A 26668-nucleotide genomic window follows, 5' to 3' on the forward strand; every position below is an offset into this window, starting at 1 on the left:
TCCCTGTGTCTGTTTAAGAAACTCTCCTGCAGTCCTCCTGAGGCCCTCTGAGCCCCGTCCCCTTCTTTGGCTGTGTTTGCTCACACGTGCTCCCTAGGCTGGTCCCTCTGAGGGGGTGGAGCACCACAGTTGGCTTGAGCAGGGCGTCCTGAGTGGGGTCCCTGGGCTGCAGCAGCAGCGGCATTGCGAGCAGCTTGTGGGCGTGCAGCATTCTCATTGGACAGTGAGGGTGTGGGACCGTCTCCTGGCCTGGCTGCAGGCAGCCTCCCTGCTGGGGTCTCCCTTGCATGCCCTCCGCTCTCTCTGTCCCCTTCCCCACGTCACTGTTCTCCTTAGCACTCCCCACCGTCTAGTGAACTCCATTTTCACTCCTGTTTGTCGTCTCTGTCCATCCCCACCACCCGCCATGAGCGCGCCTGGTGGGCCTGGCACGTGGTAGCCCTCCTGCGTGTTTGTGAATTAGGTGGATGAGGGAAGGAAGACCTGAGCGGGGACACGGGAGCCTCTTCTCCACTCGCAGACGGCTTCTCCCGGGGGGGCTGACACCGAGCACTGACATGCCCAGATTCGGCACACAGCATTTTCAGAAGTAAGTCTGCCTTCCCTTAAAGAGTAAGAGTCTTCCTGTGTTTTTTGAACATCTTTGTCTGTAGGGAAAAAGGGGGGAGTGATGTTGGTGACCAGCCAGCTGCAACCAATGGTGTCCAGCTGGAGTCACCGATGGAGCCCTGGGAAAACACCAGTGGTAGGGCCAGCGGGAGGAGTGGAGGGGCAGAGGAGGCCGAGGTGAGCAGTGAACAGGGCAGATGTCGTGCTTGAACCCCCCTGACACTCTGAAGAGGAAGAGTCTGCATGATCGAGGGCTCACTGTATGCAAAGCCACACTCCTGGATTGTAATTCCCCTCTGGGACGTCCTGGGGGAACTTGAAAAACTGCGTGTGCGTTCATGGCTTGGGACTCCAGAGCCTGGCCCCAGGGTCATGGAGGCTTTCTGGAACCGTGTATCCTGTTGTATTGCCCATGGCATACTAAGCTGGGTGCTGGCTTTTTAGGGCAGTTGCCAGAAGAAATTAGGAAACACATTCCCTGCCTTCTAGGAGTTAATGGTTCGGGAGCTGTTTGAAATTGGGATATGAAAAGTAAATACTTTTCTACACTCTGACATCGGTCATAGAGGGATCTTTTCAAATTCCGTGTCTACTCAGACAAGGGAAACAAAAGAAAAAATAAACAAGTGGGACTTCATCAGACTAAAGAGCTTCTATAAGGCAAATGAAACCAGGATCAAAATGAAAAGACAACCCATCAGCTGGGAGAAAATATTTACAAATTATATATCTGACAAGGGGTTAATCTCCATAATATATAAAGAAGTCACACAACTGAACAACAAAAAAAACAAACAACCTGATCAAAAAAGAGGCAGAGGGTATGAACAGACATTTTTCCAAGGAAGATATACGATGGCAAATAGGTGCATGAAAAGATGTTCAGCATCACTAATCATCAGGGAAATGCAAATCAAAACTACACTAAGGTATCACCTTACACCCGTTAGAATGGCTATAATCACCAAGATAAAAAATAACAAATGTTGGAGAGGTTGTGGAGAAACGGAAACCGTCATTCACTGCTGGTGGGAGTGCAAACTGGTGCAGCCTCTATGGAAAACAGTATAGAGATTCCTCAAAAAAGTAAAAATAGAAATACTTTATGATCCAGCTATCCCACTACTGGGTATCTACCCAACGAACCTGAAATCCACTATCCAGAGAGGCTTATGCACCCCTACGTTCATTGCAGCATTATTCACTATAGCCAAGACATGGAAGCAACCCAAGTATCCCTTGACTGATGAGTGGATAAAGAAGATGTGGTATATATGTACAATGGAATACTACTCAGTCGTGAAAAAAGACAAAATCATCCCATTTGCAACAACGTGGACAGACCTGGAGTATGTTGTGTTAAGTGAAATAAGCCAGACAGAGAAATAAACACTGGGTGATTTCACTCATATGTGGAAGATAAACTAACACACGGACAGATAGAACTGTTTGGTGGTTACCAGGGGGAAGGGGGTTGGGGGGTGGGAATAAGGGGTGAAGGGACGCATTTGTATGGCAACTGACAGTAATGTACAACTAAAGTTTCAAAATGTTGTAAACTATTATTACATTAATAATAAAAAAAAAGTAAATACTTTTCTAACTTTTAAAGGGAGGCTCTGTTTCTTGTCTGTGGTTTTGTCATGTCTGGTTATCCAGGACTCTTTCAACAGATCAGGCTTTGTTTTTCCTTTGGTTGATTTCTAGTTAATTTTTATTGTGTGAAGAACATTTATTCTACCTCCTAGGAATCTCCTCTTCTGATTTCTGTAGGTGTGAGTAGCATATTCAGTATTATCATCTCATTTCCTTAGACATGCTGAAAACATGTTACATTTACCTGATTATGTGTTATATGTTATTATGTTGTATTATTAGCATATTATGTATTACATGACGTGGTGAGCTTGTAGATATTTTCAAAAAGTGAAAAGTGCTTAAAATGTTTCTGGACCATAAGTTTCTGTATTCCTTTCTCTTTACTGTAGACTTACTGAGTGGCTTAAAAAACTTGCGATATCACATTGGGGATGAAACTGCTTTCTGTGAAAACCAGAAGTTAGGGGCGAGGTTGGACCGGGGTGGCTTCCTTCTCCTCCCTCCCCTCCCCCTCTTCCCCGAGGACAGCATAACTGGTGGGTGTTCTCCTTAGGCCTGGCTGGCATCTTAATTTCCTAAAAAATGTTCTCTGTGCTGAAAGAGATGCCCTGGCTTTGCTGCCAGTGTCCTGCCTGTTGTTTCTCAGAAGGTCGGAGATGTGTCTTCCTCACAAAGTTGTTCAGAAGACCCAGGAAGACTCTTACTCTTTAAGGGAGAAAGACTCATTCTGAAAATGGTGTGTGCTGAATCTGGGTGTGTCAGTGCTCAGTGTCGGCCCTACCAGGAGAGGCCATCTGTGGGTGGGGAGGAGGGTCCCTTGTGTCCCCTGGTGGCACAGCGGGACAGCTGAGAGGGGAGGGGAACAGGCCCCTCCGTCCACGCCCATCTACCTTGTTCCTCATCTGGCCTCCTTGAGAAAGGAGGAAGATCAGCTTGGGTCCATTTTCTTCAATCTTTGATATTCGTGATAACTAAAGCCATATTTGTCCATAATTAAAAAACAAACAAATGCCCCAGAAATGCATACCACAGGACATGGGATCTTCCCCAGTCACTATGAACAACCGGAGTGTGTTGTCTCTTGGGGTGAATCGACCTCTCTCCACGTCCACCCCCATAAAGTGGTGCTGGTTAGTTTAAAGGCCCACATGTAGACAAGTGATGAAAATGGATTGGGTATTTGAAATACCCTGTAAAGGTCATAAAAGAATCCCTTGTACCTGGTCGTCTGTATTTTCTGCTACACATTGATTTCGTGTGCACGAACCCTGACGTGAGCTGGGACCTACACAGTCAGCGCTGCACCCGCTGTGCTGGAGCGAGGTGCCCTGCACCGCTGTGGTTCCGCTGTTCCGCAAACACACATGTGCATCCCGTGCTCAGGCCCCATTCCCTCTTCCTATGATGTCATAACACAGTCTTTGAGTGACTGATGGTCAGGCGTGTACTTCTCACGTTGTATTTAAAGAAGGAAGAGTCCAGGTTCAAATTCACAACCTGTGAAATATGGGGTTCTGTAGGCGATACTTTTTCTGAAGTGGGGTTAATAGTCTCTCTAGTGGGTATCTCGGAGGGGTTTGGGGATGCTAGTTGGAGCTACATTTTTATTTATTTATTTAATTTTTTTTTTTAACTTACCATTTTCATTTTATTTATTTATTTTTAAACACTTTTTATTTATTTATTTTTCCCCCCAAAGCCCCAGTAGATAGTTGTATGTCATAGCTGCACATCCTTCTAGTTGCTGTATGTGGGACGCGGCCTCAGTACGGCTGGAGAAGCGGTGTGTCGGTGCGCTCCCGGGACCCGAACCCGGGCCGCCAGCAGCGGAGCGCGTGCACTTAACCGCTAAGCCACGGGGCTGGCCCTGGAGTTACATATTTAAATGAAGTCTTTGGCTCCTTCAACTCTGTCGCCCATCTCGTCCCACGAAGTCCTTCTGGGCCTGGGCCTCTGCTCCTCCCTCTACATCTGAGGTTCTCAAGCTCCAGAGGCATCCACTCCCTTGGGGGGCTTGTGAAAAGACAGTGCTGCGTCTCACCAGCACGTTTCTTTTTCAGCACATTCTGGGTGGGCCTGAGTCTGCATTTCTAACAAGTTCCCAGGCAAAGCTGCTGCTGCTTGGGGACCCACTTGGAGAGTTCTGCTTGTGCGTCTCAACCCTGGCTACACCGAGTTACCCTCGGAGCTGTGGGCTCGAGGGCCCAGCTGTGCCACAGCCGGTTTCAATCAGACTCTCTGGGATGGGACCAGGAAGAGAGCTGGAAACCTCCCCAGGTGGTGCCATTCTCTGTGAGGTTGAGGAGAATGTTCGTCCTTCCTGGGCAGATGGGAGCACTGGACTTGGAGCAGGTGTCAGGTGCCTCTCTTGTGGCTCTTAGTGCAGACTGTGCTGTGGGTGAAGACTGTCACGTTAGAGCGAGAGGATTATTTGAGGAAGACGGTGAGAGAGGCTGAGTTTGCATCTGGCTCTGTCAGACCCAAAGTCTAATTGCTTTCTACTTTGGGGTGCTGCCTTCTTGTGGGGAGAAAGCCCCAGAGCTGAGCATCAGGTGGTCTGTGGTGGTGGGTGACTGGGGCCTGTCAGTGGGGCCTTTGTCGCCTTTTTAAGGAATCAGTAAATAAGTGTGTTTTGTGGTCAGGCTTAAAAGCCAAGGCTTGGGCTTGGGACAGGCTTCCTTTGTGGTTGTCACTACAGAGGTTACCTCCCTGGGTCCTGCCTCCCTGCCTAGGTCAGGCCCAGTCAGCATGAAGGTGCTCAAGGAGAAATTAGGGGGGCAGGATGGGTGTGGGTGCGCATGCTTTGAAAGGTCTTGCGAAGGCTGTGGATATTTGCAAAGACTGCCCTGGGCTGTGTGAGGAGCCGGCTCTCTCCTGCTCAGCTCTGTTGCAGGCTGGGCTTTTGGATGCTTTTGTGGGTTTCTGCTTCTGGAGCAGTACCCCAAGATCGTCAGCTGGAAGATGAATTGTCTTTCTGTGTTGTTATGCTTTTTTTCTGAGGGAGCAGCCTGGTTTGCTGAGCTGCGAAAGCGCAGAGATGTGATGGGCATACGGTGTTTCATGTCCGAGATTGGGTTTCAAGGGCGGCGCCCGTGAGTGACCTGTGGGAGGAGCTTGGTTCCACCCGCTGCTTCATCAGTGGCTTGTCTTGTCTTTCTTGTTGGGTGTGATTTTGTGAGAGTCGGGAATGGTTACCTCTGCAAGTGTCTGTCCCCCCCTCTCTTCTCTTCCTCCTCCAACCTTCCCTCACCTTTCTTATTTTCCCACTTGATTACAAAGTTTTATTTCATGCTGACATTGGGTGGGTTGGTTTACTTTACTAAAATCCAGGAAAAACAAGGCTGGATTTTTTTGCTGTGGGAAACAAAAGGCCCTTTTATGAGAAAGTCCATCCTTATCAGCGTGGTTCCCTCTGGCTGGTGAGGAGAGAAGGGCCGTGAAGGCGCGGGACGCTGTCCTCTTGGTGATTCTGTCTATAGGAACCCCTTTCAGGGAGCCTACCTTATAATGATTTCTCGAGAGTACAGTTGGTGAGGTTTGGTCAGCGCTTGGAGAACCTTTGGCTTTCTTTTTTGCACTAGAACTTTCTAGTAGGAGGAATCTTAGCATTTGTAATGCATGAATCAAGGACCTGTTCTCATTGGATTGTATTACTTTTACAGCTATAGCAAGAGACTTAAGAAGAAAAAAATGGCAGGTAATGCACATTTAAATAAAAACATGCAAATAAGGAGGAAACAAAAATCCCATCCAGAGCTGTGAATCTTTTCAACCTTCCAGACTTTTAAATTATTATTTATATAGAGAGAAACAAAACCAGAGTTATAATTAACTTACAGTTTTAACCTACTTAAAAAAATTTTTTTTATCGAGGCAATGTTGTTTTCTAACATTATATAAATTTCAGATTTACATCATTATATTTTGATTTCTACATAGACTGCATCATGTTCACCGCCAAAAGTCTAGTTTCCGTCGTCACCATACACATGTACCCCTTTCGCCCTCCCCAACCCCTTCCCTCTGTTCTCTGTATCTGTGTTTGTGTTTGTTTATCTTGAAGTCATATAGTAATTGTCTTTCTCTGTCTGACTTATTTCACTTAGCATAATACCCTCACAGTCCATCCGTGTTGTTGCAAATGGCAAGATTTCATCTTTTTTATGGCTGAGTAGTATTCCACATCTTCTTTATCCATTCATCCGTTGATGGAGTTTTGAACTACTTTAAATCAAAATATTGTCAGCATCTCTTAATGTCAGTATATCTACTTCTGTAACACGATTTTTTTTTTTTGCAAGGGATTCGCTCTTTGCTAACATCTGTTGCCAGTCTTCCTCCTTTTTTTTCTTCCTTTTTTCCCCTTAAAGCCCCAGTACATAGTTGTGTATAGTTGTAAGTTCTTCAGGTTCTGTGTGAGCCGCTGCCACAGCATGGCTACTGACAGACAGGTGGTGTGGCTCTGTGTCTGGGAGCCAAACCTGGGCTGCTGAAGCAGAGTGCACCAAACTGTAACCACTAGGCCATCAGGGCTGTCTCTACAACATGATTTTAATGGCGAGTTTTCCATCATATAAACGAATGTGCTAGAATTTATTTGATTAATCATCTGTCCTTGGTATTTTAGGTTTTCACTTTTCTACTGTTATAAGCTTTCTTATGTGGAATCTTCTACACAATATTTATTATTTCCTTAGGTCAAAGTCTTAAAAATGGAATTGCTGGGGGAACAGATATAGATTTTAAAGGATTTTTAGAAGCTTTTTGTCACCAAATTGCCCTCTGGAAGAGTATTGCCAGTCTGATACAGGAAAAATGGTGTATCAGTGTAGTTTTAATTTGCATTTTTCTTGTGGGTGTATTTGAGCTGGTGTTTCTCTGAAAGCGTTAGTGAACGAGTATTCTTGTGCGTGTGTCTTCGTGTCATGTGCGAGTGCTAGCCGGCCTGAGGCCTCCATTTCTTAACCTGTGACATGGGGGTCGGCTCAGGCAGCCTCTAAAATATGTTATGAGTTTCTGTTGAGTTCCTTTCTTTTGTGGTATTATTCTTTCTTATAAGTTTCAGATACGTGCCATCAATCTATATCATTAAATAAGAATAAATACTGTCTTTGTTTTGGTTTAACATTCTGCTTTTAAAGAGCAAAGTGCAGAAGATGAAGGCAGAGAAAGCAGGATGATGTTGGACAGAATGAGAGCCTGAAGAATTCTAATTTTGTGCTGACTTCAAAGTTTTCTCAATTGTTGAATGATCTCTTGATAATTAAGGAAAAAATTGTGATAATCATAGACGTTAGGCCAGTTCTACAATTAACTTGATTCAGCAGTGGTGGTCTGATACTCCAAGGTTTAATGCTCTGGAATTTTTAGAGCTTCCGGAATATTTAGTCATCTCAAAATTGGGTCCTAGGTACTACCCAATCTAGGAACTGTTGCTTTTATATTTAAACCCAATCTCACAAAAACAAAAACTAACTGCAGACTACGCAGGAGTGACTCTGATCTGGGCTGGTGTTGGGAGTGGGATCTGAGGGTGTCGTCCCCAGTCAGGCGGCTGAAGTGGAGGCCTGAGTCCAGGTGACTGTTGGCTCCTGTACTGAGCTCCCCCGTGGGGAGAGAGGTTCTGCCAGCAGACCCGAGGGAGCAGCAGAATAGAACCGGCCTTCTCCTAGGCACTCACTCATGTCCTTCCAGCTATGTGCTCTTCAGGGTGAGCTTTCTGCCCCTGGGCCAGGTACAGGCTCCCAGTGGTGGAGGGACAGGCCTGTCCTTGCCTGGGGAGGCAGATGAGCAAGCGGAACGTTAGGACATGTGCACCTAGAAGCTTCCCAAGGCAGGGTGCTCTCTGGGTGAGTCCTGAGGCCCGGGTGCAGGGGTGGGGCCAGGGGACGGGGAGCAGGGTGAAGCGTGGAAGTTTCGTCCTAATGGTGTTGAGGGTGGGAGCGTTGGTCTTCCTGGTGACCCTGCACTCACAGGAGAGGATGCTCTTTTGCTTTTTGTCATCTCTTCCTTTTCTTACCGGTCGCCTTGGCCTCTCTCTGGCCCGTGTCGGAAGTTGGTTGTAAAGTGGAGCAAAATACTGGCGTCACTAGAGGGCAGGGGTGTCGTGTTTGCTTTGTTTCTGGTGACAACTTTGCAGGGTAGGCTCTCCTTGGTGGAAGATGTCTCCTTCAGAAGGCCTTAAATAGTGGCCCTCGGTGCTGCTCGGCTGGGCAGGTGTGCCATTGGGGGAGGAGCTCTGCGCACCCGTGGGGCCTGCCGCAGATGGGAGCTCTGTGCTGTGGACTGGTGTCCAGACGGGTCTTCAGGAGACATCTCTGTGGAGATGGTTCCCGAGCTGGCTGGGGTGTGATGACCTGTTCACATGGTGCTGCTTATTCATTTGTCTCAAAGCTTTTTTTTTTTTTTTTTTTAAGCAGAATAATCTTAAATTTTAAATCACATAATAAGGTCTTGGTGTTGTTTGTGAATTTGTGCCTCCACATATACCCAGGTGAGAGCTAAAGGCACAAGGGAAAGAGTTTGGGGTCCCTGGGCTGTGCGCACCCAGCACTTTCTGTTGTAAATGTCTGTAGCACGTGGGGGTCAGCGTCGGGGCCATGAGTGGGTAGGTACCTCACGGTAGTGATTTCATCTGTTTCAAATGGCATCTGTAGCTATGTCTCTTCTTATTTAGTAAAGTGAGCACATTCAAACCAGATGCTTTGCCAAGTTCCGGGGATGCGTGCCTGCTAGAGAGCCCTGAAATGTGTGTGTCTTCCCAGCTCTTTTCTGTGCTTGTGAACACCTTCCTAGGAAACAAAGCAAGTGTTTCTACCATGTCTTAATTATAATCAAGTCAGAGCTTATTTTCAGGGACCACTCATGATATGCCAGGCCCTGTTGCAAGCATTCTGTGCCAGCCTCATTAATTCTCAGCACAGAGAGGCACTGTTATGACCCTGGACTTTTGTGGTTGGTGTCTTTCTTAGGCAGGCTGCCTCCTCTTGGCAGCTCTGGTGTTTCTGTTCCATCAGGGGAGAGAGAGGCCTTTCCTTGAGGCAGAGCACAGGCTCCGAGAGGGCTTTGGGTTCCCCACTGGGGAGGTGGGGGTCTGTCACTGTAAAAGGGGGACATGCAAGTCCACTCTGGGCAGCCGCCTGCTCTGGGAGAAGCAGGTGTTCTTCAGGGCATGGTTTGTTCCGGCCGCATTAGGGCCTACCGTCGTGGTGGCCTGACTTGAGTCTCTCAGCAGCTTCTCGTCACTGTGCTGGATCCCTCCTCTCCCTGAGTAAATGCTACTGAGCACTGAGGACCAGGCACTGTTCTCGCCTTCAGGTACAGCAAGGAGCAAAATGGACCCAAATCCTGGGTTTTTTGTAAGTGTTTTAGATATGCTGTGTCTACAAAGTGCAGGAGTATTCAATAACAAAATAGATATGTTCCTGAAGGTTGTTCCATAGAATGAATCATCTTTCCCATGAATTCTATTATATCTTCAGAAACGTTATTCTAGAAAAAGGAAATTCTCCACTTGAAGATTAGCCCCAGGAAGAAGTACACATTTATGACATCAGATGAAAGTTAACATGACTGATGTTCATCAAAACCTAAACTAAAATCCTAAACGTGTCTTACTACAGAAGTTCATTGAGAATTGTGCCCCAAACCACTGTCTGATTGATGTGAACAATATGAGCATGTCAGTGCCCCCCCGAAAAAGGATGAAAATATTTTAAATCAGCATTCAGATAAGCTCAATTTGTTAAAAAATAGAGTGCACTGACTTAAAACAATAGGATGTAAGTTATATTGTAATAAAACTGTTATTAGAAAAAAAGCAAGGTGGTGTGGTAGGCTGACAGCGGCCCCAGGTCCTAACCCTGGAGCCTGTGAATGCTACCTGATCTGGCAGAGGGGACTTTGTGGTGTGATTAAATTAAGGTTCTTGCGATGCCGTTGCCCTGGTGGGCCCTAAATGTAATCACAGGGTCCTTGCAAGAGGGAGGCGGACGGAGATCTGACTGCAGAAGAGGAGATGGGAATGTGACGATGGAAGGAGAGATTGGAGTGTTGTGGCCACAAGCCAAGGAACGCCGGTGCCGGAAGATCGGGGACAGAGTCTCCCCTCGAGCCTTCAGAAGTGAACCAGCCCTGCCAACTCCTTGATTTTATCCTGTAAGACTCTTTTCAGACTCTGCCTCCAGAACTGTAGAGAATAAATTTCTGTGTAAGCTACTAAGTGTGGTAATTTGTTACAGCAGCAACAGGAAGCTAATGCAGTAGGGAGGAGTTCACTTGATCTGGGAAAGGAAAACGATCAGTTTCAAACGGAGGAGAGAGAAAATCAAAGCACTTGAATAGCTGTGGAGAGAGGATTGGAAATGGGAGGAAAGCACTACCATTTGACACATAGACACTCTTTTTAGAGGTAATATGGTAATATTTACCCACGTAACTAAATATCATTGTGTTATAATCGCACTGCTTGTACATTTTTTTTCCTACACTGTACATTTTTTTCTTCTTAAAAGTATACCATTATGTATTTGTACGCCCATATTCATAGCAGCATTATTCATCATAGCCAAAAAGTGAAAGCAATCCACGTGTCCATCAGCCGATGAATGGATAAACAAAATGTGGTACATACGTACTGTACATAAAGTGGGCTATTATTCAACCTTAAAAAGGAAGGAAATCCTGACACCTGCTACAACATGCATGGACCTTGAGAACATTATGCTCAGCGAAATAAGCCAGACACAAAAGGACAAATACTATATGATTCCACTCGTAGGAGGTCCCTAGAGGAGTCAGATTCATTGAGACAGAGTAGGAGGGTGGGTGCCAGGGTCTGGTGGTGGAGGGACGAGGAGTTAGTGTTTAGTGGGGACAGAGTTTCAGTTGGAAGATGAAAAAGCTCTGGACATGGATGGTGGTGATGGTCACACAACAGTGTGAATGTGCTTAATGCCACTGAACTGTATACCTAAAAATGATTAAGATGGTAAATTTTATATTATGTATATTTTATCACAATTAAAAAATAGTTTTTAAATGTACACCATCATAGCCTCTCCAAAGGTAAAGTAGCGGTAGGCATGAAAAGCCTTCAGAAAGTGAAGCCATCAACGCAGCAACCCCAGTTCTAAATTAGAGCCATGTGGAAAGCCACACGTGCTCTCCCTGCAGGCTTTGCCTCGTCACGACACCTGCGCTGTCACGTCCACTCGTGACCCTCAGTCTCCCTTCCTGGAGCTGCCGCGGCACTGCACATAGCTCAATGTTCCTCCTCCTCCACCTGGCTCGTTTAGTCTTGTCTCGCTGGTGTCTCCTCCTCAGTCTCCTTTGCTGGTTCCTGGGTCCTCCCTCCTCACCTCGGGGCTGGAGGCCCAGAGCTGGGTCCTCCCACCCCTCCTCCATCTGCCCACACCCAGGCTCACGGCTTTAAATGTGTAATGACCCCGAGCCTCACATCTCTAGCCCAGCCCGCTCTGGAACGTGGGCTTGTACTTGATGTCAGGTGGACGGCTCACAGTCACACGGCTGAAGCTTTGAGCCGCCTGCAGCCTCCCTGTCTCAGTTAATAGCAGTCCCATCCTTCCAAAGACTCGGGCCAAAACGTCTTTCTCTCCCCCTGCATCTGATCCATTGGGAAACCCCGTTGGCTCTACCATGAGAATCCATCCAGAATCGCACCAGTTCTCAAGCCTCATCTGTTCCTCTGTGGTGCAAACCACCACATCTCTGCTTGGATTACAGGCGCCCTCCTCACTGTCACTGCCCCCCACCCCCACCCCCTTTTCTCAAAGGCAACTAAACAGCACCCTTAAGGCAAAGCAGAACTCTCCCAGGGTGCTCTGACCTCATGTCCTGCTGGTGACCCCTTGCTCACACTTCTCCAGCCACTCGGCCTCCTCAAGGCTTCCTGCATGCCACAGCCACGCCTCCTCCTCAGGCTCTTTGCATGGGCTGTGCTCTCTGCCTGGGACACTGTCCCACACCTGCTCTGCCCAGGTCTCTCACCTGGAGCTCAGGGTTCTCCACTTCGCTCATTCAGGGGGTTGGCAGAATTCAGTTCCTAGTGGTTGTAGGGCTGAGATCCCTATTTTCTGGCTGGTGGTTGGTGGGAAACAGCTCTCAGGTCCAGCCATGTGGCCCTCACAGCACAACAGCTTAGTTCTTTGTGGCCAGCTGTCTGCTGCAGTTAACGCATGCCCAGAGTGGCTGGCCCGTCACATTTGCATATTCACAGGCCCGCTCAGGGTCCTGCCCCCCGGTGTCCAGTCCTGGAGCACCGACCATGCAGGAGCTGGGTCACTGCCCAGGGCACCTGCAGGAAGCCCCCAGGTGAAGCCCGCCATGCAGACCAAGCTTTTAATCAGCTTTTTAGTGACTACTTTTATGTATAAAGGGCTGGTCAGGGACCTCAGATAGTTGAGGAAAGCCTCCAACAGGAGAGAGACTGAAACCTAAAACAGGAAAGAAAAGCAAAGGCACTTGAGGGAAAGAGTCAGTGCAGAGGGCAGAAGAAAACTTGGAAAATAAAAATCTATATATCGGGAGTGACGTCAGCATCATGGCAGAGTGAGCTTCCCCCACTGAACTCTCCCCCTCTAGGACACAACTAAAAGGACATTCATATTCCAACAGAAGCTATTCACACAACACTGGGGACGTCTGAGGCACCCAGGCAGCCATACACATGAGGACTGAGGTGCTGGAATCCCCAGAGTAAGTGGAAGGAGATAAGAGGAGCTCCCTTCCTTCCCCAAGGACTGTGACCCAGAGACAGACCACGTGGCTTTTGGGGTAGGGGGGGAGGGGTGGCTTGCCGTGTGAAAACTGTCACTCTCCAAGCCCCCTCACTGGAGCGGAACTGTTGCGAGGGTACTTTAACAAGCTAGCCCCTCAGGAGAGCAGAGAGCGACAGCAGGGAGAGAAACCTCTGAGATTGAGGAGGTGAAATTAAGCGCCCCTTCCCCACCTGGCCTGGCTGACCAGCACTTCAGCACAGCAGTGCTTCAGCTCAGGCCTGTCCCCAGATGCAGTGGCCCCTAGGCACCTGGACCCCACCAGCAGGGGCAGTGTGACCACACCCCACCCCCACAGGCAGTGGCCCCAAGGTGCCCCGGCCAGACCAGCAGCGGGTCGAGCCTGCACCCCCACACTAGAGGCAGTGGCAGCTCAGGCCCTACTGCGCCACAGCCCCAGCTGCTCCAGCTGGACCAAGCCATGGCCCCAGCTGCCCTGGCTCCACCATGCCACAGCCCCAGCTCCATCAGCTTGACTATGCCCCGCCCCCAGCTTCTTCGGCTTGACTGCCCCCTCCCCCTGGCTCCAGCTGCTTTGGCTTGGCCTGTGCTCAGGCTCCAGCTGACTTGGCGCCAGCAACTTCGGCCCACCACACTCCAGTTCCAGCTTCTTCGGCCCAGCACACTCCAGTTCCAGCTTCTTCAGCCCAGCAGTGCTCTAGCTCCTGCTTCTTTGGCCCAGCGGCACTTCAGCTGCAGTTGCTTCAACCCACCCTCACCTGAACCCCAGCTGCTTCAGCCTAGCTGCACTGCAGTCCAAGCTGTTCCCACGCTCCAGCTCCAGCTGTCCTCACGCTTCACCCCCAGCAGCCTCCCCTCAGCTGCACCTCAGATCAGCCATGGGCGGATGAGAGTGCCCACGGATTGAGGTGGGCCAGAATACACAGCCCTTGACCCCCACCCAGTGGCAGCAAGAGGAAACTGCGACCGTATATTTTCACTATGAGGAAAAGTAAGCCAACACTGATAGGCACTGTGCAAAAATATATTAAATCTCCAGACCAAAAGGAAAATGACAAGCACCCAGAAGTCAACCCGGAAAGCACAGAAATGTATAACCTTAATGAGAGAGAATTCAAAATAGCCATCATAAAGAAGCTTAATGAAATACAAGAAATCACAGACAGACAATTCAATGAAATCAAGAGTTTCTTCACAAAAGAGATTGAAACTATTAAAAAGAAATCAGAAATCTTAGAGATGAAAAACACAATAGAGGAGATAAAGACAAATCTGGAAGCCTTAAGCATCAGAGCTGACAATATGGAGGAAACAATTAGCAATATTGAGGACAGCAATGCAGAAATGCTCCAGATGGAGGAGGAAAGAGAACTAAGACTAAAAAGAAATGAAGAAACTCTCTGAGAAACATCCGACTCAATTAGGAAATCCAACATAAGGATTATAGGTATTCCAGAGGGAGTGGAGAGGGAAAAAGGAGCAGAGAATGTGTTCAAAGAAATAATAGCTGAGAACTTCCCAAACCTGGGGAAGGAGCTGGAAATACCAGTGAATGAAATAAATAGATCTCTTTTTTTTTTTTTTTTTTGTGAGGAAGATCAGCCCTGAGCTAACATCTGTGCTAATCCTCCCCTTTTTGCTGAGGAAGACCGGCTCTGAGCTAACATCTATTGCCGATCCTCCTCCTTTTTTTTCTTTCCCCAAAGCCCCAGTAGATAGTTGTATGTCATAGTTGCACATCCTTCTAGTTGCTGTATGTGGGACGCGGCCTCAGCATGGCCGGAGAAGCGGTGCGTCGGTGCGCACCCGGGACCCGAACCTGGGCCGCCAGTAGTGGAGTGCGTGCACTTAACCGCTAAGCCACGGGGCCGGGCCAGATCTCTTAAATATATCAACACGAAAAGACTCTCTCCAAGGCATATAGTAGTAAACCTGGCAAAAGTCAACGACAAAGAAAAAATATTAAAGGTAGCTAGACAAAAAAAAAATAACATACAAAGGATTTCTTATCAGGCTCTCAGCTGAATTCTTGATAGAAACTTTACAGGCTAGGAGAGAGTGGAATGATATATTCAAAATTTTGAAGGACAAAAACTTTCAGCCAAAAATACTCTATCCAGTGAAAATATCCTTCAGATATGATGGAGAAATAATAACTATCCCAGATAAACAAAAGCTAAGGGAGTTCATTCCCACAAGACCCCTACTACAAGAAGTGCTCAAGAAGGCCCTCATGCCTGAGGAAAAAAAGAAAAAGTGGATTCCAAGTTTTGAACGAGGAGGAAAATAGGTCGACAAAACCAGAAAAATTGCAGTCCTCTATCAAAATAGATTAGCAAACACTTAATTATAAAACCAAAGATCAAGGGAAGGTAAGCACCAAAAATAAATATAACCTCATCATGTTAAACACGAACTCACAACATGAGAAGGAATAAGATGTGACAACAATAACTTAGAAGGGGAAGAGGAAAGGGGTTGAATCAACTTAGTCTAAGGGAATAAGAGGCCTTCAGAAAATGGGCTATCACATCCATGAGATTTTTTTATACAAACCTCATGGTAACCACTAACCAAATAATCAGAACAGAATCACACACCATAAAGAAAGAGAAAACTAAGAGAACCCCCATCCAGAACTACCAAATTAAACTGGTAGTCTGAAACACATGGGACGAGAAACAAAAGAAATGCAAAAGAACCGGAAAAAGAGCAATAAAATAACAATAAGCCCCCATGTGTCAGTAATTACCCTAAATTTAAATGGACTGAACTCTCCAATCAAAAGACACAGAGTGGTGGGATGGATTAAAAAACAAGACCCAACAATATGCTGCCTCCAGGAAACACATCTAAAGACAAATACAGGCTCAGAGTGAAAGGATGGAAGACAATACTGCAAGCTAATGGCAAACAAAAGAAAGCAGGTGTTGCCATACTTATATCAGACAAAGTAGACTTCAAGATAAAACAGGTAATGAGAGACATAGAGGGACAATATATCATGATAAAAGGGACACTCCACCAAGAAGACATAGCACTTATAAATATATATGCACCCAACACAGGAGCACATAGTACATAAAGCAACTGTTAACAAAGCTAAAAGGCGATATTAACAACAACACAATAATAGTAGGGGATCTTAACACCCCACTCTCACCAATGGACAGATCATCCAGACAGAAAATCAATAAGGAAATAATGGACTTAAATGAAAAACTTGATGAGATGGACTTAACAGATATATATAGAGCACTCCATCCAAACACAGGAGATTACACATCCTTCTCAAGTGCGCATGGAACAGTCTCAAGAATAGACCATATGTTGGGAAACAAGGCATGCTTATATAAATTTAAGAAGATTGGAATCATAACAAGCATCTTTTCCAACCCTAATGCCATGAAGCTAGAAATCAACTACAAGAAAAAAACCGGGAAAGTGACAAAGCTGTGGAGACTCAACAACATGCTACTAAACCACCAATGGATCATTGAGGAAATTAAAGGAGAAATCAAATCATATCTGGAGACAAATGAAAATACACCATACCAACTCATATGGGATGCAGCAAAAGCGGTCTTGAGAGGGAAACTTATAGTAATACAGGCCCACCTTAACAAACAAGAAGCCCAAATAAGCAACCTCAAACTACGCCTAACAGAATCAGAAGAAGAACAAACAAAGCCTAAAGTCCGCAGAAGGAGGGAAATAATAAAAATTAGAGCAGAGATAAATGAAATTGAAACCAAAAAAAGAGTAGAAAGGATCAATAAAACAAAGAGCTGGTTCTTTGGGAAGGTAAACAAAATTGACAAACCCTTAGCCAGACTCACCAAGAAAAAAAGAGAGAAGGCTCAATAAAATTAGAAATGAAAAAGGAGAAATTGCAACAGATACCACAGAAATATGAAAGATTATAAGAGAATACTATGAAAAACTATATGCTAACAAATTGGACAATCTAGAAGAAATGGATAAATTCTTAGACTCATGCAACCTCCCAAAACTGAATCAAGAAGAAATAGAGAACATGAATAGACCAATCACAAGTAAAGAGATTGAAACAGTAATCAAAAACCTCCCAAAAAATAAAAGTCCAGGACCAGATGGCTTCTCTGGAGAATTTTACCAAACATTCAAAGAAGACCTAATACCTATCCTTCTCAAACTATTTTAAAAATAGAGGAACATGGAACACTTCCCAACACATTCTACGAGGCCAACATCACCCTGATACCCAAGCCAGGCAAAGACAACACTAAGAAGGAAAACTACAGACCAGTATCCCTGATGAACATAGATGCAAAAATCCTCAACAAAATACTGGCAAACCGAATACAGCAATACATTAAAAAGATCATACACCATGATCAAGTGGGATTTATACCAGGGACACAGGGATGGTTCAACATCCAGAATTCAATCAATGTGATACACCACATTAACAAAAAGAGGAATAAAAACCATATGATCATCTCAATAGATGCAGAGAAGGCTTTTGACAAGATCCAACATCCATTTATGGTAAAAGTCTCAACAAAATGAGTACAGAAGGAAAGTACCTTAACATAATAAAGGCCATATATAACAGACCCACAGCCAACATCATACTCAATGGGGAAAAACTGGAAGCCATCCCTCTGAAAACAGGAACAAGTCAAGGGTGCCCACTCTTGCCACTCTTATTCAACACAGTACTGGAGGTTCTGGCCAGAGCAATTAGGCAAGAAAAAGGAATAAAAGGACTCCAAATAGGCAACGAAGAAGTGAAACTCTCGCTGTTTGCAGATGACGTGATCTTATATATAGAAAACCCTAAAGAATCCATTGGAAAACTACTAGAAATAATCAACAACTACAGCAAAGTTGCAGAGTACAAAATCAACTTACAGAAATTGATTGCATTTCTATATACCAACAATGAACCAACAGAAAGAGAACTCAAGAAGACAAGCCCATTTATAATTGCAACAAAAAGAATAAAATGTCTAGGAATAAATTTAACTGAGGAAGTGAAAGACTTATACAGTGAAAACTATAAGACATTATTGAGTGAAATCAATGATGACATAAAGAAATGGAAAAATATTCCATGTACTTGGATTGGAAGAATAAACGTAGTTAAAATGTCCATACTACCTAAAGCAATCTGCAGATTCAATGCAATCCCAATCAGAATCCCAAGGACATTCTTCACAGAAATAGAACAAAGAATACTAACGTTCATATGGGGCAACAAAAGACCCCGAATAGCTAAAGCAATCCTGAGAAAGAAGAACAAAGCTGGAGGCATCACAATCCCTGACTTCAAAACATACTACAAAGCGATAGTAATTAAAACAGCATGGTACTGGTACAAAAACAGACAGCATGGTACTGGTACAAAAACAGACACACAGATCAATGGAACAGAATTTAAAGTCCAGAAATAAAACCTCACATCTTTGGGCAGCTAATCTTTGACAAAGGAGCTAAGGACATAGAGTGGAGCAAGGAAAGTCTCTTCAATAAATGGTGCTGGGAAAACTGGACAGCCACTTCCAAAAGAGTGAAAGTAGACCATCTTCTTTTGCCATACACAAAAATTAACTCAAAGTGGATCAAAGACCTGAAGGTGAGACCTGAAACTATAAAACTCCTGGAAGAAAATATAGGTAGTACACTACTCGTCATCAGCCATAAAGGGATCTTTTCGAACTCCATGTCTACTCAGACAAGGGAAACAAAAGAAAAAATACACGTGGGACTTCAGATTAAAGAGCTTCTACAAGGCAAATGAAACCAGGATCAAAATGAATAGGGAATGCACCAGCTTGGAAAAAATACTTGCAAACCATATATCCGACAAGGGATTAATCTCCATAGTATATAAAGAACTCACACAACTGAACAAGAAAAAAACAAACAACCCCATCAAAAATTGGGCAAAGGAAATGAACAGACACTTCTCCAAAAAAGATATATAGATGACCAATAGGCACATGAAAAGATGCTCAGCATCACTAATCATCAGGGAAGTGCAAATCAAAACTGCACTAGGGGGGCCAGCCTGGCGGCACAAGGGGTTAAGTGTGCACACTCCGCTTCGGCGGCCTGGGGTTCGCAGCTTCCGATCCTGGGCGTGCACTGATGCACCACTTGTCAAGCCACGCTGTGGTGGCGTCCCATATAAAGTAGAAGAAGATGGGCACGGATGGTTAGTTCAAGGTCAATCTTCTTCAGCAAACAAAGAGGAGTGACATTGGGTGTTAGCTCAGGGCTGATCTTACACACACACACACACACACACACACACACACAAAAACCCCCAAAAACCTAAGATATCATCTTACACCCGTTAGAATGGCTATAATCACCAAGACAAAAAACAACAAATGCTAGAGAGGCTGTAGAGAAATAGGAACCCTAATCCACTGCTGGTGGGAATGCAAACTGGTACAGTCTCTATGGAAAACAGTATGGAGATTTCTCAAAAAAGTAAAAATAGAAATACCTTATGATCCAGCTATCCCACTACTGGGTATCTACCCAAAGAACCTGAAATAAACAATCCAAAGAGGCTTATGCACCCCTATGTTCATCACAGCATTATTCACTATAGCCAAGACATGGAAGCAACCCAAGTGTCCCTCGACTGATGAATAGATAAAGAAGATGTGGTATATATGTACCATGGCATACTACTCAGCCATAAAAAAAGACAGAATCGTCCCATTTGCGACAACATGGGTGGACCTGGAGGGTATTATGTTAAGTGAAATAAGCCGGACAGAGAAAGACAAACAGTGCATGATTTCACTCGTATGTGGAAGATAAACCCACACATGGACAGATAGAACTGTTTGGTGGGGCCGGCCCCGTGGCTTAGCGGTTAAGTGCGCGCGCTCCGCTACTGGCGGCCCGGGTTCGGATCCCAGGTGTGCACCAACGCGCCGCTTCTCTGGCCATGCTGAGGCCGCGTCCCACATACAGCAACTAGAAGGATGTGCAACTATAACGTACAACTATCTACTGGGGCTTTGGGGGGGGGGAGAAAAAAGAACTGTTTGGTGGTTACCAGGGGCTAGGAGGGTGAGGCGTGCACAAGGGGTGGAGGGATGCACTTATATGGCGACTGACAAACAATAATGTACAACTGGAATTTCACAATAAAAAAAATTATATATCAAATTAAAGAAGACATCACACTTGGAGAACTGGAAAGCACCCTTGGAAATGAAAAATGAAATACAAGCATCCAGGTGAAAGATTGGAAGATCAAGCTAAGAACGTGTTCCAGAAAGTTCTTTAGGAGGCAGAGAGCATAGGAAATAAACGATAAGGAAAGAACATGATTGAGGAGGCTGAGGCCTGACTGACAGTTGTGTTGGGAGGGGGACAGGTGTTAGCAAGCATCCTTCAGGAACACTTCCGGAGCCCAAGGACTGCGTCTCCAGTTGCAAGGGTTCTTTGCCTCTGCTCAGAACAGTGAGGAGAAGGTAACCCCAGCAAACATGGCAAATCCTGCTGATAAAGAGGTTCCCAGAAGCTTCCAGACACTGAAACAGGCCCCACACAAAGCATTAGGACAGGCGGTGTCCCACACCGTGGCACCAGCAGGAGGGACCTGGAGCTGCGGGAGTGGCCTAGGGCTGATTTTCAGCTTACAACTGTGTATACAGCACCTGTCCGCAGTGGGATGGGTGCGGCCCTTTCTGGCAAGAGTGCTCTCACGGTGCACACCACACTGTTTCTCAGGAAGCCACAGAGGCTTCTCTAAGATGAGGGAGGACCAAGCAAGGAGGACGCGGGGCTCCCAGCACAGGAGGGAACGCAGGGAGGCGGCAGAGGCGCGAGGCTCTGGGAGGCGTACCTGGCATGGTCTGAAGGAGGTGTGCAATCCTGTGGAAAGGTGAACAGAGCAGTAGGTGTGTGGAAAATGAGGCCCTGAAGAGCGAGGGGGTGGTCACTGTGGGAAAAGCTGATAGGAGAAAGGCAGTGTGACAGTGTAAGTGTAGCTCAGCTGTGACCAGTGATGTAAACATTGCAGAGGCCTAAGCTTCACAGGGTGTGGGGGGAGCACTGAGTTTGCATTTTTCACCGTAGGAGGCCTCAATGCAACATTTAAATTTGAAAAACCAAGGAATAGCAACCAGCAGCACATTAATCAGACGGGGAGGCATTGACCCCCCCAAAAACAACCAGAGCTAAAGAGCAGAAAGAAAGGCTTCTTGATCACAGTGGGGGTGGGTGAGAGGGGTGGGGGCTGCCGGCTTGTTCCAGGCCTTTCAGTGCTGTGACGTTTTGAACACGTACCTGTATTTGATAACTTTTTAGTTTATTTTTTCCCTCCTTACCCTCAGGGGTCTAGGTTGGACCAGGAGTCGAGGGATGTCCCTGTGACAAATAAAGCCCCCCATTCCCTGTCGTGTGCACAGCAGTGACAAGGAGCGAGGCCAGAGGGCACGCTGCCCTTACACCGCCTGGAGTGGAGTTCTGTGGGCTGAATAGTCCAGAGGAGAGCCGTGGAGGGGGGCCGCAATGCCAGGAGTGTCCCCTCCTGAGAGCTGCTCCCCTTCCTGTTGTCTCGCTCCCCTGGCTCGCCCCAACACCAGACAGGAGTGAGCCCCAGAGGCTTCTGCTTCCCCAGCACCTCCTGTTTTCTCTGATTAATGTAGTTACCTACATGTGAAACTTATGTGTTCTTTGGTTACTTCTATATATTCTGTTTCATTTCTTCAGCGTGTTTTTTTTTTTTTTTTGTGAGGAAAATCAGCCCTGAGCGAACATCCATGCCAATCCTCCTCTTTTTGCTGAGGAAGACCAGCCCTGAGCTAACATCTATTGCCAATTCTCCTCCTTTTTCCCCCCTTTTTCTCCCCAAAGCCCCAGTAGATAGTCGTATGTCATAGTTGCACATCCTTCTAGTTGCTGTATGTGGGACGCCACCTCAGCATGGCTGGACAAGCCGTGCACCAGTGCGCACCTGGGATCCGAACCTGGGCCGCTAGTAGTGGAGCGCGTGCACTTAACCACTAAGCCACGGGGCCGGCCCCTCCTCAGCATGTTTGCATAAAGCTTGAATGTATCTACTTGACTGTTTTTCCAAGTATTCCCATGTGCATCGTAAGATTTTATTGTCTTTAAAATAACATGGAGACATCTCTATGAATATACTGAAAACCACTGAGTTGTACCGTTTAAATGGGTGAGTTGTGTGGTATGTAAATTATATCTCCATAAAGCCGTTTACAGCAGTAACATGGGGAGTCAGAACTGCTGCGTCCCCCGCAGCAGCGGGAGTCACCACTGCCCCTGACCCCGCCGTCCCACACCAAGCTCTTCAAACAGTGGGTGTGGAGCTTGTTGGACAGCAGCAGTGTGCCCAAGTCCCCGTGATGACAGATGCAGGGAGAACGCAGCTTCCGCTACTGGAGACGACCATGGCCCTTTCCCCAACACGTCAATGAGAGTGAGCCAGATGAAGGACACAGCTGGTGAGATCTCAACACCTGTTTCTGAAAGACAAAAATGGATTCTTGCGTGTGATTCATGCCTCTTGGGGGACATGTGGAATGACCTTTTCCATGGAAGACCAGCAGGATGCTTTTTTTCTAGAATTTTCTAAGCCCTCCTCCCTAAATCAGGGACAGTTAATCAGTTCATCATCACAGGTGATCTAGGAAGCTATTGTATTTCAAGCAGAAAAACTGAGCTCCAAATGAGCACATTCAGTGTTGGAAAACTCCTATATTATTTAACTTATCTCTCTTACTTTCCAATTTAAGTTGAGAAATTAACATATCTTACCTTTTAAGTTGCGTAAAAAGTAAACATTAGATTTACTCGAATGACTTCATTTTTCCCCAGCAGGATCCAGTAATTCCAGAGTGGGTAAGGTGTTCCGGGAGATAGTGAGTCTTCACCTCGTGTTCACACAGCTGGCCAAGTTTTTAAAAACTAAGTATTTCTGCGTATCTAGAGGAATCTCTGAACAGGGTCTTTAAGCATAAACTGCCAAGCATAACCCCTGGAAAAGTTACTTGCTGGAGTAGTCAGTGCGAAGAGACCTCCTCAGGGTTAAGAATCTGTCTGTGGCGCTCTCTGTCCAGGGTCCTGGAGCTAGAGCTGGAGCCCGAGCGCGCAGCTCTCCTGCGGGCTGAGGCGTGTAAACATGGAAGCTTGCTCTTCTCCGTTTGTTCTCCAGACAGTCGCAGATACAGAGTCACCACTGCTTAGTAGGTAGCCTGGATCGTCCAGCTTTGAAAGGCCCTGAGCACACAGCCATGGCATTTCTTCATTTTTGTTTTCTGATCTAAGAACTCAAACCAGTGCCCACTCTGGTGAGCACGCAGCTTTTTCAAGTTTTATATTAAGTGTGTCACTAACATAATTTATCAAATATCCTTACATTTCTAAGAATCCTTCAGTTATCTTTGTTAAAATGAACCAACCAGCAAAGTCCCCCCACTCAAACCTGTCTACTCTTTACAAATATTAATATCAAGAATTAAGCTTTAGGGGCCAGCCTGGTGGTGCAAGCAGTTAAGTGCGCACACTCCGCTGCGGCGGCCCGGGGTTCGCCAGTTCGATCCCGGGCACACACCGACGCACTGCTTGGCAAGCCGTTCCATGGCGACGTCCTATATAAAGTGGAGGAAGATGGACACGGATGTTAGCCCAGGGCCAGTCTTCCTCAGCAAAAAAGAGAGGAGGATTGGCAGATGTTAGCACAGGGCTGATCTCACAACAACAACAACAAAAAAGAATTAAGCTTCAAAGTTCATCCTAGAATAAATGACTAATTGATTCCTGCTGCCTGTGGGATTTGAAACTGTTATTTTCAGGGGAATGTCACAGAAAGACCAGAATCTACTGTGATGCAGGGGAGAGGCAGTATTGCATCCAGATCGGTGAGGACGCACGCCGCACCGTTGCCTGCAGGCCCCTTCTTCGGGCATCTGTCCATAGCTCTAACTTCAATGTGTCTGTCTTACTGCATGACATAAATTCTTCATCCACCTGTTGTGTTTAGATTTTGTAAGTCATTTTACCTGGTATTCCTATAATTACTGTGTGATCAGTAAGATTCTTGTAAGAATATTGCTTTATAAAAAAGACTAACATGGTGCTGAAAGGTTTGAATTATACTGCCTCCTGAAAAACGTAGAAATTCAGTATTGTTTTTTCTTTTCTTTTTTTTTGATGCTTAAGAGATGTGGATTCTCGGACCTGCACCTATCCCGTCAGCCCTTCGAGTGTGGGGAGAGACTTGCTGGAGAGGAAATGCTGGGGTCCTTGGTGGAGTCCGGGCAGAGTTGGGTAAAAGTGAGGATGGGCGGGTCCCCCCTCGAGCTGGGCCTCTTAAGATGGGAGTCATTCCCGGAAAAGAGGGCACCGAAATGTCCCATCCTCTTCTCTTTCCTGCTGCTTGCCTAAGTGTGATGAAAGGTTTTTATGCCATGTTGGAGGTTGTTTCTCTCGTTGGATCGAGTTTTTACCCTGCTGTAAAGCTGACTATTAATAAATTACGTGAAGGGAGTGCAGACCTCGAAGTAACACAGGAGATTGGGGATTTTATGATAATCAAAAGGATTTAGAGGGGCCGGCCCGGTGGCGCAAGCGATTAAGTGCTCGCGCTTTGCTGCGGCGGCCCAGGGTTCGCCGGTTCGGATTCCAGGCGTGCACTAGTGCACTGCTTGTCAAGCCATGCCGTGGCGGTGTCCCATATAAAGTGGAAGAAGATGGGCACAGATGTTAGCCCAGGGCCAGTCTTCCTCAGCAAAAAAAGAGGAGGATTGGCTGATGTTAGCACAGGGCTGATCTTCCTCACAAAAAAAAAAAAAGGGATTTAGATTTATGTAGCTGAGGTTTTTTTCAAACAATTTAAGTCAATTAAAATATACCCTCAGGGGCCGGCGCTGTGGTGTAGCGGTTAAGTGCTCACGCTCCACTGCTGGCCGCCCTCGGTTTGGACCCCGGGCGCGCACCGATGCACCTGCTTGTCAGGCTGTGCTGTGGCGGCGTCCCATATAAAGTGGAGGAAGATGGGCACGGATGTTAGCCCAGGGCCAGTCTTCCTCAGCAAAAAGAGGAGGATTGGCAGATGTTAGCTCAGGGCTGATCTTCCTCACACACACAAAAAAGTACTCTCAATTAAAACTTCTGTTTTCCAAGAAGGAACCTATCTAACATGAAAATTTCTATCATTTTAATACTATGGCAAATATGTCCTTCCACATCCATTTTTTTGCTTTTCTGTGCCTTTCCCCTCCCCCTTTTTTGGTTTATTAAGGTATATAATTTGGTACTTTAAAAAATCTTATTATGGAAATTTTCAAGCATATACAAAAGTGGAAACAGTAGTATAATAACCCCTGTGTGCCCATCACTCTGCTAAATTATCAACTTGTGGCACTCTTGTCCCCCCACCAGTGTTTTCAGGCAAATCTCAGGCATCATTTCATTTTATTCATAAAGATAAATATTTCAGTATGTATTTTTAAAAGATAAGGATTTCTTTTTAAATCACATACCATTGTCACATCTAAAAATAATTAAAATAATTTCTTGATGTCATCAACTATTTTTGTCAGCACCACCCAAAGATAATAGGTGCTCACATCTTGCTGTATTTGCTGTGGTTCTTTTTAATAAATAGCTCACTACCGGTGTGGTTGTGGCCTCGCCCACCCCCTCTCCTTCCTCACCTCTCTCCTTTCCCCCATCCCCTAGAAGAAACACAACCTTAAACTTATACTGAAAATCATAGCCCTGTCTATTGAAAACATTCCAGGCTTATTTCCAAGAGTGTCAGTAAAGAAACAGAACCTCTATATCCTCCTGTCTCCTCACTGCTTATAAAACTTTAAAATTATATCCCATTTAGTCTTTTCTAATTTTGTCAAAATGACTTAGTTTTTGCTCTTCCCTGAAATCTAAGTAAGGAAAGTTGGAATTGGCGTCTTGAGTGTTGGTGCTGGCTGGGGCACACCTCCAGGTGCAAAGGCAGGTAGAGCCACCCGCAGTGCGTGCCCCGGGCACTGGCTGGTCACGTAAGGTGGGCACCGTTGAGGGTGCACAGGCTGGTGCTGCTCAGGACAGCTGAGAGGACTTCTCAGAAGCAGCAGAGAAAAACCCTTGTATAGATGTTTAGCTGTGTTATAGATGCTCTTAGAAAGAAGTGCAGATGCCATAAGGTGGGCGAGCTGTAGGCCTCAGTGTGGTATGCAGAAATGGTCTATAATCAGGCTTTTGAGAGTTGCTTCTCTCCCTGCCCCCTCCTGCCCGCCTGGCACATCTGGTGTGAAGTTTGTGAATACCTGAGGGAGCCCCTAGGAACATTCTGCTTATTATCACCATGGCGGCTTCCTTTTTTTTCTTTCCATGGGATACCACAATTTGTTTATGCTTTCTTATGTTGGTGGACTTCTGGGTCATTTCCCTTTTTTGGGCCATTAAAAATAAAGCTTCTATGATCATTCGTGTACAAGTCTTTATATGGACATGTGCTTTCATTTCTCTTGGGTAAATACCTAGGAGTGAATGACTGGATCATATGGTAGGTGTGTGGTTCACCTTTTAAGGAATTTCCACTTTTCCAAAGTGGTTATATAATTTTACATTTGCAACTGCAGTATGTGAGAATTCCAGTACCTACATAGCCTCCCAAACACTATGTGCACATGGTATGGCCGATCTTTTTGATTTTAGCCATT

The 26668-nt window shown here is 46.0% G+C and overlaps 1 protein-coding gene across 8 annotated transcripts in view; it reads left to right on the forward strand.

Annotated features, from left to right (window-relative positions):
* The window catches only part of RAB11FIP3 (RAB11 family interacting protein 3), an 84789-nt gene that overhangs the window by 8249 nt on the left and 49872 nt on the right, over positions 1–26668 (forward strand). For 5 of the 8 annotated variants that reach the window (XM_087449275.1, XM_087449277.1, XM_087449282.1 and 2 more), the window contains exon 2: positions 24165–24278. The exons of 2 other annotated variants lie outside the window; for them this stretch is intronic. In XM_087449275.1, coding sequence (XP_087305401.1) covers positions 24165–24278 — 114 coding nt within the window. The remainder of the gene's footprint in view (positions 1–24164; positions 24279–26668) is intronic. One more of the 8 variants, XM_087449276.1, reaches the window with a different exon arrangement.

The sequence above is a fragment of the Ceratotherium simum genome, chromosome 26, assembly GCF_057802395.1.
Source record: "Ceratotherium simum simum isolate JZ-2026a chromosome 26, ASM5780239v1, whole genome shotgun sequence".
NCBI lineage: Eukaryota > Metazoa > Chordata > Mammalia > Perissodactyla > Rhinocerotidae > Ceratotherium > Ceratotherium simum.